General features: G+C 38.7%; 1 protein-coding gene across 2 annotated transcripts; it reads right to left on the bottom strand.

Moving 5' to 3' along the window:
• Nucleotides 1-3,518: 3,518 nt before the first annotated feature.
• cbx7b (chromobox homolog 7b) lies at nucleotides 3,519-11,512 on the bottom strand. Of its 2 annotated transcripts, none has more exons than XM_067488883.1 (6): nucleotides 11,127-11,504; nucleotides 8,986-9,029; nucleotides 8,471-8,536; nucleotides 8,060-8,126; nucleotides 7,462-7,810; nucleotides 3,519-6,672 (listed from the first exon to the last, which is right to left on the bottom strand). In XM_067488883.1, exons 1-6 carry the CDS (start codon nucleotides 11,193-11,195, stop codon nucleotides 6,470-6,472), a joined length of 798 nt encoding a protein of 265 aa, XP_067344984.1. In that variant the 5' UTR covers nucleotides 11,196-11,504; the 3' UTR covers nucleotides 3,519-6,469. The 2 variants fall into 2 exon arrangements, with proteins under 2 accessions (XP_067344984.1, XP_067344985.1); XM_067488884.1 differs by having other exon boundaries at nucleotides 6,647-6,784; nucleotides 11,127-11,512.
• Nucleotides 11,513-11,780: the final 268 nt, after the last annotated feature.

Raw genomic sequence — 11,780 nt, 5'->3', positions numbered from 1 at the left:
ACTCAGTTTGCCCTGGGGAGACCGTGGCGTATATTAAACCATCCTTTTGAAGAAATGTTTTATGTACATGAATATAGTTGTAAACATACTGAATCACTGTACAAACCAATGGCAACTGAACAAATAGTTTTGTTTTTTTTTGTTTGTTTGTTTTGTTTTTAATCTCTGAATAAGAGACTGGAAATATGACTATTTAAATATTTGTTTATTATTCAAATGGAATCCACGACCACTTTTTCCTTCCTCTTGTTAACAATTTTGGTGCTTGCTGAGAGAAAACAAAAATAATCGTTGCTCCACTTTCATTAGTTTAAGTTATTTTTGGTGGTCTGATTTATTTTTTTATTTTTATTTTTTTTGTAATTTTCTTCTTTTTTTTTTCGGGTTTGTTTTTGCCAATAAATTAATTGTACAATAAAGTATGTTTGTACCTATGGAAAAAAAGTTGCAGTTTTTATTTCTTTTTTTTTTTTCGGATGACTGCACTGTTAATATTTGCACTTTTAATTGGCAAAATCTTTATTTTTTTGTTAGCTAGGTATAATATTTAGTTTAAATGCCACCAGAGGTATATGGTTAAGAGAAAAGGTAAACAAACTAGAATTAAAGGGATTTAGAAATTGTGTCACAAAAACTCTATGTCCATTAAGCACTTGAATAATGAAAGTAAATTAGTTAATATTTAATTTGTCATGTAAATGATATGTAAGCAATGGACTGTGAAAGTTACCTGGTTGAGGATGCGGGTTTAACCTCACTTCTAACCTTTGAAAACAGCAAGAGAGATCATATTTCACCTTGACTAGCTTCTCTCCATCTGCTTCCCATAAAATCTATACAAGAATTTAAAACTCTGATTCTTACATATAAACTCTGAATGGTCAGGCTCCATCATATATAGAAGATCTCATAGCACCATATCATCCCAGTAGACCTCTTCGATCTCAGAATGCAGGCCTACTTGTGGTTCCCAGAAGTTTCAAAGGTAGAATGGGAGCCTTCCTCTTTGATAAAGCGTAGTTAGTTTTAGTTATGCTGCTATAGGCTTAGACTGCTGGGTGACCCACCCCCCAATGCACTGAGCTGCTTTCATCCTCTCCTCTCTCCCCACAATTGTCATCACTGTATGACATTAACTGTGTTTTCTCTCGTAGTTGTCTTTCTCCTTCTTTGTCCCTCTCCCTCTGTCCCTTTCTGCAGGTGTCCCTGGCTTTGAAGCTGTGTGTTTTCCAGTGTGCAGCTACTGGTCCTACCAACCTGCCTGATGTTTTGTTGTTGCTTTTGTTGCTCTTTTTCTTTTCTCTCTTCACTTTCCACTCACCCCAACCGGTCGAGGCAGATGGTCGCCCACCCTGAGCCTGGTTCTGCTGGAGGTTTCTTCCGTTAAAGGGAGTTTTTCCTCTCCACTGTTGCCTAGGGCTTGCTCCAGGGGGAATTGTTGGGTTCTCTCTATACATCTTTATAGTCTTGACTTTATTCTGTAAAGTGCCCCGAGGTGACTTTATTGAGAATTTGTGCTATATGAATAAAGTTGAACTGAATTGAATTGAATTAAGACTCCGTAAGTTGCTGTCTAAAATCAAAAGTATCCAGTGTGAAATGGAGCGTGAGATTTGCAGGTAGGTTGCTCTGGTATCAGTAGTACTCAGTCAGTCAGGAGCTTTGAGTTGTGTCCTGATGTATGGGGGGAACGAAGTACAAGTACTGTAGTGTTATGTACTGAAGCACATTTTTATGTGTCTGTACTGTTGACCCAATTATAGCCACTTTGACTTTTACTCTACATCTAAAAGCAAATATCTACTTTTTACTCCACTACATTTCTAGTCAAAGTTACAATCACATTACTTTAAACATCTCTTAATATACCAGCTTTCTGGTTTTAATGAAAATGAATCGATAGCGAGACAGGAATTCTTTTAATAAACTATGTGCAGAGTGTGAGTTAGCTCCTCTCTGTGCCATTTGTGCAGAAAGGACATGTAAACCATTGCAAAGCGGATTCTCTGTGTTACTGTGGCAGAGTGGCCACTATTGATTTACACATTGATATAATTAATTTTTCTGACACAGCTTTTTGTGCGCTGCACGTGTAGGCAGTGATGCGATGTCACAGCATGAGTAGTGTGAAGATGGAGTGGTCTCAGTGGAGGTGATAAAGTGAAAAGCCAGTGATGGTGGAGGAAGAAGGAATACAAGAAAACATGTAGCTGCTGATCTCTATCCGCTATCCTCTTTAGGAAATACAAGCAGAGGAAGGCTAATAGCAAACAGCTATTTAGAAAATGAAAGTGCTTAGCGTACTGCAGTTCCTTTGTCAGCAAAAGCCTTTCTAAAAAGAATCACGTGTTCTGTTGAAAAGTTAAAGTGAACATAAAACTGAAATGGGTTTGTATATTAGAAAACCCCTTGATGCTGCATGTCTTGACTTTGCTCACATCACAACTGTTTCATTTTAAATTTAATGAGTCGTGTATAGAGGCCAAATTTGATAAAATATTCATGAGCCTCACTGTATATCTGTTACCATTTTCCATTTTCTGATCTATCTTCTGCCCACTCCTCTTATAATTTCCATACAGTCCCCAAAAGGAGGGTTTAAGGTGAGTGCTTTTTTTTGGCAAAATAAGGGTCATGGTGGCTTAACTGAAGGGATCATAGATCTCCAGTTTGAGTGATGAAGCTTCTAATTTTTTAACAGCCCAAGTTCACTTAGAGTGCACATATATAATAAACCTAATAATGTCTGGCAGGGCTTGACATTAAGCCTTTTAGACCACTTGCCCTTGGGCCCTTTGGGCAAGTAGCTGGGATGTTTTACTTGTTCGATAGCCAAACTTACTGTACTTGTCCAACATTCAAAATGTAGACCTATTAATAAATATAAATAAAATTAAAAGATAAATAAAATAAACTACTACTACCTACTTCATATTGGTTTAAGATTGTTTTTAGATATCTGGTCAAAATGGTAGCATCCCACATTTTATGGGTGTCTTCTATGAAGAGTTTTTGTGGAATTGACGTAGATCATGTTTTGGAGCTACTTACATCAAGGTAAAACTCTGATTGTGTTTAAATCCACTTCTTAGTTTATTGGTTATATTTTTAATGATTTTAATGCAATGGAGTGTTTTTTTTTTTAACTTGTTACCTACTCATTAAGCCCGGCATCTGCAGGGTTTGGTCTTTCAGAGGTTAGAGGTTTAAAGTCTGCGTCTATGTGTTTGTCAATGCACCGTTTCGTTGTGTTCAAACCAGAAATAGCATCGATCAGTGTTCAGTAAAATGTGAAGCTGATCCATGAACATTTTCTACACTTTAACAACAAATATAATTTGTCACATGGATGAAAAGAAAGTGACTCTGTCTCTGGTTCAACTAAAATGACAGATCATGGACACTTTCAGATAAAAACACAAGCAGCAAGCAGCTATACAATAAAACAGGATTTTAACCAATTTGTTTGTCAATGAACACGTGGAATGAAAAATAAGCAGGCCAAGTTTTATAAAAAATATATTAAACATGAGCAACATTTATTTTAGTATTACCATAGAAATACTGTGTACACAATAACACTTTGTAGACATATGTAGTTAATGTGCAGGTTTACATCACAATAAAGTGCACAATTCAGTGGTGGATGAAAGCAGCACGGACGACAACATTAGGCAACGGCAAATCCAAGGTGCTTGTTTAGTCATGTCAGTACATTTATTTATGGCATCATCTCCTCAGTGGGTATCACAAACTTTATAAAAACTATTCAGTCACCTGCGTGACAAATACACAGGAATCTTTAAAGAATAAATATACATTCAGATCAATGTAGAAAAATAAGGACTAAAAAATAAGTTTCTCCTTACTGCCCCCTCCACTTTCTCTCCTTTAAAGTCTCCTCATAGTTCAAGTCTTAATAATAAGTAGACCACCATGCATTCAGTCATAAAGAAGCCAAATAAGCTGGAACTGTATTACTGTGTGTGTGTGTGTGAAGAAACAAGAGAAACTTTAGCCCTAAAAGCTCCACAGACAAAACAACCACAGCATTATGCAACTTCAGGCACTTCCATTCCCTGCAGCTTCATTGTCACACACAGACAGTTTTGAGATCGCGAGATGCACAACCATCAGCCTCAGTGTGGGATGAACAATGTTCGAACCCACGGGACGCCACTGTGGGAGATTCCACACATAACGTCACGTCAGCTCCCGTACGCACCGGGCACACAGCCAGCAGGGTTACACAATTGGACTGGAATCGTAGTTGGAGAATTTAGCTTCATAAATTAGTTAGATTCACTCTGGAAATCTGTGTTCAAACTCTTATTTTGATAACTGTTTGAAGAAGACAGACAGACTTATTATTTAGTTTCCTAACAATTTGATTAATATTGGCTTGTTTCTCACGTTTAGCCTATAGCCTAAAATTGCATACCACTGCTCTCTGAAAGTATTCAAATTCAAATTTGCACATTTTGCTGTGTTGTATATCATATTTCTACCATTTCTACCATAAATCTTAATATACCCACTTTCCTCCCTTTGTCATAGGTTGCATGGTTAAGTTTTGAGTAAATCAATCAAAGATAATTTGCCAACAACCCAGATTAAGGAATATATACCTTAAAAAATGTCCACTAAATTCACTATATATTTTCACATATTCTTAAATGTACTTCATTGTTTTTGCTGTCACTTTTGCTCTGCTGCCATAACGCCAGAATTTTTCACAGATATGAATAAATTATCTTAATAAAAGTTTAGATTTTCCTTATTTCATGGACAAGCATCACAACAATCTACATTATTCTTGTGACCCTCAGGTTGGAACACACTTAAATAAAACTTATCTTGGTGAATGGTTTCATTTGCAGTAACAAATCCTTCGAATGCGGTGCTTTTTCGCCAACAGCAAATGGAGTTTGCTACAGAACCTGATTGGAACAGCATTGCTACATAAGATTAAGTTTTATTAACTGATAGCCAACTGGGATACGTCTTTTATTCAGGGTTTAGGTCTGCAGTTACTTACGTATCTGCCTTCCGAAAGGAGGCAGATTTTATCATGTGTTTTATATGTAGTTGTCAGTCTTTTAAACTATTGATCTGTAGCTCCAGGGGCTCAACGTAACCTAAATGTATTATTCCAGCTTTTAGTGGTAATGATTGTCTAATTGAGCTTTTTCAATGTTTGCGAGATAATTCAATTCAAAGAGAAACCACTGAATCTTGAAAAGACCAGTTAAAAGCTACTTAATATTGGCACAAGCTATCACATTTTAGGAACTGTAGCATTAAATATCAGGATTTATAGTTGTCTAAAACGTTCAGTGAAACTCTATAAAGAGGCCGCTGATGAACACACAACCCCTCATGAAGGAAATACAGTGCAATTCCAAAGAACATTCTATGATCCACACTCATGTTTTTGAGATGAAGCGCTGCGTGACAGAGACAGAGAAAACTACGCTGTCTCACATTGATATGACTGTACTGGAGGAGAAAGGCATGCAGGCGGATCAAATCATCTCTCTGAGGATTTTGAAACGCATACAAGACTAAGCCACATGTTGTACAGTAATAACAGTCTATGTGTTTACAGGTTACAGGTACATGTTAGTATGGGACCGTCAGGCCAGGCCAACCTCACTGTAGTTTGGAGTATATACAATATGTTTGAGTCCGGTATTGAACAGTTAGCTTGGTGTGGAAGAGAAGCTGGAAGGGCGGCCATGTTTACATGCACAGAGGAATCCTTCTCTTCTTCACAGGCTGCACTGATGTGTCCTGCTTTTATTTTGCCAAATTACAACATTGTCATATCTCTGTATTATTCCTTTTCCATTTCTATAATGTTAAACCACCACATTTACACAGACCAGGCAATGTATTCCAACAATTTTTGGTGTGGAACTTTGAAAGTAAATTTAATTGTAGTTGTTTGAAAAAGACCCTACAGGGTACATTTAAGGTGGTAAATCTAAACCCAAATAGTAATGTTTCTAAGGAGGATGACGTGTCTGGCTTTAAAAGCTCATTTTACAAACCTTTTTTATGGAATTACAAGTCATCTCCCTCTCACCTATCTCATTCTAATTTTCAGCTGGTAGCCAGTTGTGGGCCACAGCCCGATAACATTCGGTCCTCCAGTGCTGGCGATGACATGCTGACATAATAATCATAGACCACAGTTTTGGATATTTCTCGTTTTGTTTACTAACAGCAGCTACTACAAGTTATAGGTATTTAATGGCCCTTTAATTCAAGGCAACGTAGCTAAACAGAACATTATCTGGAATTTAGCTAATATCCAGGCGACTCTGTGCATGTAAAGACTGACCAGGCTGGAAGTAGCCAACAAGGGGAAGCCAAAAATGCCAACACTGGCCGTCAACCACCATTCACATAACGTGATTAAGCCAGTGCCTCCCAGAGTACTCAACATACTCCCATTTGACTGCATTCAGACCTCCAAGCTCCAGCCTCTGAAGAAGCCTTTGGCCACTCTGGACTCTCGGAAAGTCACTGTGAGGGAGTTGAGAGTGATATCTGTGACTGTCACCTCACCCGGGCCAATGATGGGTCTCCACATGTTGTCCAGCTTCTCTGATGGTGTGACCTCATCCGGTCCAACACCGGAGAGCCAGTCGTCTGTCCTCTCCTGTCCTGAATGAGGCAGGAACATGGAGACAAAAGAACAGAAAGAACAAGGGTTGCATCGCAGTCAGTCAGCGATGCATCACGTGTACTGTTCCTGAGTTAACCTTGCTGCACTGATCTGGAGATTATAAGATGACAAAGACAAATGGGATGCACCACAACAGAAAGATCAAAGATATTTAAATCATATGTGTTTAATAATGTAGTAGGTTTATCCATTTGAACTATATTGCTTATGCTGTAACAATTTTTAGTAATGTTCATGTGTTTAATCATTTATATTGATTTTTAGGTGTGACATTATATCTGTCCAGGGACAGCAGGTGAACAGGGACAGCAGGTGAACAGGGACAGCAGTGCACTCTGGCACTGGTACAGATTTGTTTAGAACTGTGTGATGTCCCTGTCAAATAAAGTAAAGTCAAATAAAGTTAGACATCTGCTAATTAAAACATGCAGTGTCAAACATTCAAGCACAAATAATCTTTTCAGCTCTGCAGGATTTGTTGTTTTGGTGGTTTGCTGCTTTCTGAGTTTGATCTTTTTTTGTCCTGTACATCTGCTCTTGTTAAAACCAAATTAGAAACATGGTTAGCTGTATACATGGCAGACAACTCTGGGTTCCTAGAAAAATCTGGTTTCCCCCTACAGAAACTAGCTTAAGAAACAGTTAAGACATTGACTTACTCTAGAAAACCAACAGCAACCTGGTTACTCAAGTGCATGTAAATGCACTAAATCAGTCAGATAAACCACATTGTGATAGGGATTCCACTCACTGACCGAAACACTTACCATTAAGAAAGCTTCTGCTCTTCTCTGCTCCGCTCCCTGTCACTGCTATCTCCTCCTCCTCCTCCTCTATGTCCTCTTCAAAGTCTACAATGTCCTCCTCTTCCTCTCCCCTGCACTCCCAGTCCTCTTGTGTAGGACTTGGGGGGTTTGACTCAAGGAACCTTAGCCGTGACTTCTCTGGTTTGCTTTTGCAATATGCCATTTGTGGATGGGGGTCCTCTCTGCAGGCACTGTAGCACTCATCCTCATCCTCAGGGACTAGGGAGCGTGTCAGGGAGAGACGCAGGCGAGGTGGAGGCCTCTCTGGAGTCTTGTGAGCACTGCGGAGATCCATGGTGTACACAGTATTCTGAACCAAAACCAAAAAGACAAAAATGCATCACAGAGGCAACATTTAAATAACTGAGAAAACCTTCAAACTGCTCAGAAAAAGTAGAAATGTAGAGTGGTAGAAAAACAAGTTTAAGTAAAATATCCATAAGAACAGTTCCAAACATGGAAAAAAGAAAATGTAAAGAGAACCTTACACTCAGTTGTCAATAACTTTGATGTGGTGGAGATTAGAAATCCACTGTCTCTACAGAACCCCAGACTTTACCTGCAGGACGAGTCTTTTAGCTTTTGATCCTTTTCTTCGATGACCCAGAGTTCGGTCTCTCTGTTCTCTATAAAAACCAAAGACCAGAGAAAATGATCACATGACTGAATGTTCTCTGACATTGTTATGACTCATTGATTTGAGAGTTCTTCCCGTCACAACTGGTGCACTTTGCTGTGGAGTGTTATGTGTAACTGCATCTGGTTACAACCAACAACCCAGGAGACATGCAAAATAAAAAGGTCTAGGATCTTGTGGTCTGCTGAGTCATGACGTCTTTTTAATTAATATAATGTAACATGAAAACTGATTTTGTCAGCACATTCCTGCTCCACTATGTGTCAGACACTCTGGGCTTTTTCTGGAATCGACTACACTTTTCATGAGTCAAGTATTAAATGGTGGTCTTACTTTTCTTCATAGGCCTGCACCAAACGCCTGTCCAGAATGTGTTCCTCAGGTTCCCATGTGCTGTACCTGTAATATAAAACAATTAAGTGTATAAAAGCCTTTTTTCATCAATTGAGTTAATTTGTTATTACATGCAGTTGGGTGATTACTATAATCAGTCTATAGATTAAAAGTACATTGTTTAGAAAAAAGGTATTCAAACAGTTAATATGTCTTGGCTAAAAAAAGGGCCTCACATAAGGATTCATCTTCTTCAGTTTGACTCAAACAAAAACTATGTGTTAAGCAAATGGACAAAGTGGATGGTATCATCTACAGAAAGTCAACCAGTCATTACTTTTCTCTGCATGTGCCGTGATGTGTTATCTTTGATAATATGCATTTAATTCTGTGTTCATTTTAATATGGTCCTGGTACTTTCTGCACTTATCTAAGATCTGTCATAACCGTCTTGTGAAAAGGATGAATATTTGCAAGTTTCACATTCATCTCACAGACTGAGTTTCCTTTCTTACTTTGGAGGCCAGCCTTTCCACTTCAACAGGTACTCCACATTCCCCTGTAATGACAACGTTTAAGAGTAGAAGCAGTCAAGAAGTTAACTTCATAAATTAAGAATAGACTGTGGCTTTTTCCACAAAAATAAAATTAAAATATTTTTATGACATGTCTGTTGAATATGAAATATTATGTGTAGGATGATGTTAGCAAGCAATCAGACAACATCTATATTTAACATTGAACTGAATTTTTTGAACCCAGCCGCTCAGCGCTGGTCATCCTCTTTGACATTACTCACTAATAACTTCAAGGTTTTTATTTTTGGGTGTGAAGTCACCACTTTTCTTTGTGGTTTCATTTTACTCACCCAGTTCCCGTAAAAGAGAAGAGCTAAAGAGGACACACAATTACTGTATGTTGGGTGGGACTAGAAGTATAAATTAAGAGCATGTGTTTTCTTTTTTAAATGTGGATCTTTTAATGAATACATTTAAACTTCCATACCATTTAATGTAGAAATTATCTGACACACGCCAGCAAATATTTTGCACTAAAAGTACTTACTAGCCTATGGCTATATAAAAAAAAAAAAAAAAAGACTTTTTTTACTTAAAACCTATGATAATTTTAAAGTGTAACTGGAAAGATTAGTTCAACTCAATATGTCTCTGTGTACTCAACTAACCTGACAGCCCCAATTCCTAATTAATTTTCAATTTGTACTTTCCAGTTAAGACGCACACTACTTAGCAACCTCTCTCAACCTCTCACTATTGTACATTATTTGCCATCAGAGAAACACACCTTACTCAGTGCACTATGTATTTGTTATGTACTTTATGAGTATATTCTGTACATTATTGAGTTAGTCAACTGGTAACTGGATTTTCTCTATTTTATGTTATGGCAGGATATAACATTATCTATGAAACTGCAAATACCTTTGGGTTTTGGACTTTGGTCACATAACTAAAAATTAAAAGATAGAGATATTGTGACATGGGTTGTGCGGTGGTGGAGGCGTTAGCACAAATAGAAGGTCATCGGGTTTCCTTTCACAGTGCAAAGACAAATTGTGCATGGGTGTAAATTTGAGTGTGAATTATTGTCTGTCTGTGCATGTCTCTTTGTGTCAGTCCTGAGACTGACCTGAGACCTGTCCAGTGGGTACCCTACTCTTCACCCACTGACAGCTGGGATCAGATCCAGCTCCTCCAGGAGCCCTAATGGGACGAGTGGTTAAGATAATGGATTGATGGACAATGGGACCATTGCTTTACACAAAACTATTATTATCAAAAAAGGTCAACAGATTTGTCAATAATCAATTAACCTTTAATTTTTGGCCTCACTGCATGGTGTAACATGCAACATTTAAGACTATACTTAACAAAATAGCAGTCATTTCAGTATGTTCAGTCTGGATATAGGCATATGCTATGTCAAATGTCTTGCTTTAGTATCTCTGCTCATAGTTTAACCTAATTTAAAGTTAGAACTTTATTATAAAGTATTTAAATTTGAATTTTTCTACCCGTTTACAGCTCATCAGCTAGAGAACCAGATGTGTCTGTCAACAATAGATTGATCGAGCAGATATTTGCTACTCCACCAGTAAAAGTATGGAGTGTGTGTGTGTATGTGTGAAATTGGGGTGTGTGTGTCTGTGTCTGTGTGTGTGTGTGTGTGTGTGGTTTGAGGGGGGGTGGGGGTCACAACTAGTGAGTTTCAGGGGGCTCTCCCGCATTTTGGGCGCAATCATTTCCAGCAGCGCACCTGCACCTGTCAACACCATATGGCAAATGGTGTTTGGACCCAAATCCAATTTACCAGGCAAACAGGCCCCAAAAAGAAGTGTTTTTGTAGATACCGAGCCCTTCTTCAGCCTTTTCATCCAAACACCTGATGTAGCGCAATGACAACACACACCACGTTTCATTGGGGACATCCTCCTTTACCCCGCCCCCTTTATACAGCCTGCAATTACATAAGCAGATTAGTCGCTCAATTCCGTTCATTTAATCTCTCAAGCTTTCATTAGCATCTCAAGTAGCATCCTCACCTCCCAAATATGTGCCCTCTTCAAACGCAGACAACGTCCTGGACACGGACTAACACGGGCTAATAAATGCTGGAAAAATGTTAAGCTTGTTACCTTTCTAACTCTTTTCTTGACGATTGATTCCACAGCAAACACTTGCTCTCCAATCGCTGACAGCTCCATCTCAGCACGCCACAGTCCGTCGGGTGTAAAGTATCCAACTATCGTCCTCCTCCTCCGCAAACTGAGCTAACGTTAACCGTCTATGACTGTGCTCCCTCGGTTCCGTCCTTTCCCTTCAGTCGCCGTGTAGTCTTTACAGTTTAAAGGCCCATTGCCGCGGAGCGTCTTCCCGGGGCTCTGGAGCTTTCTGCGCCTCCAGTGACTTTACAAAATCTGCGACACATCTGCACACCGCTTCGCGCGCACCCGTGTGCCAGAGCGCGCCCCGACTGCCAGTCCGCGCGCGCCACCAGCTGCCTCATCCTTTTTATCCCCGTTCAGAGTTGAACAGAAGCGGCCATGACAAGTATTCAGTATGAGGATTGACACATGTGACATAAATTTGGGCATCTAAACAAATGAATAATACTAAAGTAAAATTGCTTCACAATACTTCACACTCCACCACAACACAGCAATTGTTTACTCAAGTTAAATATTAAGTACATGCTATAAAGCGTAAATAATAAAAAAAAAAACCAAACTGACAACACGACATATTTTAATGACATTTAAAATTTATTTGCCTTCTATATTACTAAATTT

The sequence above is a fragment of the Channa argus genome, chromosome 20, assembly GCF_033026475.1.
Source record: "Channa argus isolate prfri chromosome 20, Channa argus male v1.0, whole genome shotgun sequence".
Taxonomy (NCBI): Eukaryota; Metazoa; Chordata; class Actinopteri; order Anabantiformes; family Channidae; genus Channa; species Channa argus.
Note: the sequence above shows the minus strand (reverse complement) of the source record. Positions and strands in the feature narration are given on the sequence as shown.

Bases quoted from the DNA above. Each gene is read 5' to 3' on its own strand.
- cbx7b (XM_067488883.1), bottom strand. From the start codon at position 11,195: ATGGAGCTGTCAGCGATTGGAGAGCAAGTGTTTGCTGTGGAATCAATC. The intron at 8,127-8,470 runs GTAAGACCACCA...TGGTTTTTATAG, and splicing joins GTGCAGGCCTATGAAGAAAA to AGAACAGAGAGACCGAACTC. The intron at 7,811-8,059 runs GTAAAGTCTGGG...GTTTTGGTTCAG, and splicing joins CTAAAAGACTCGTCCTGCAG to AATACTGTGTACACCATGGA.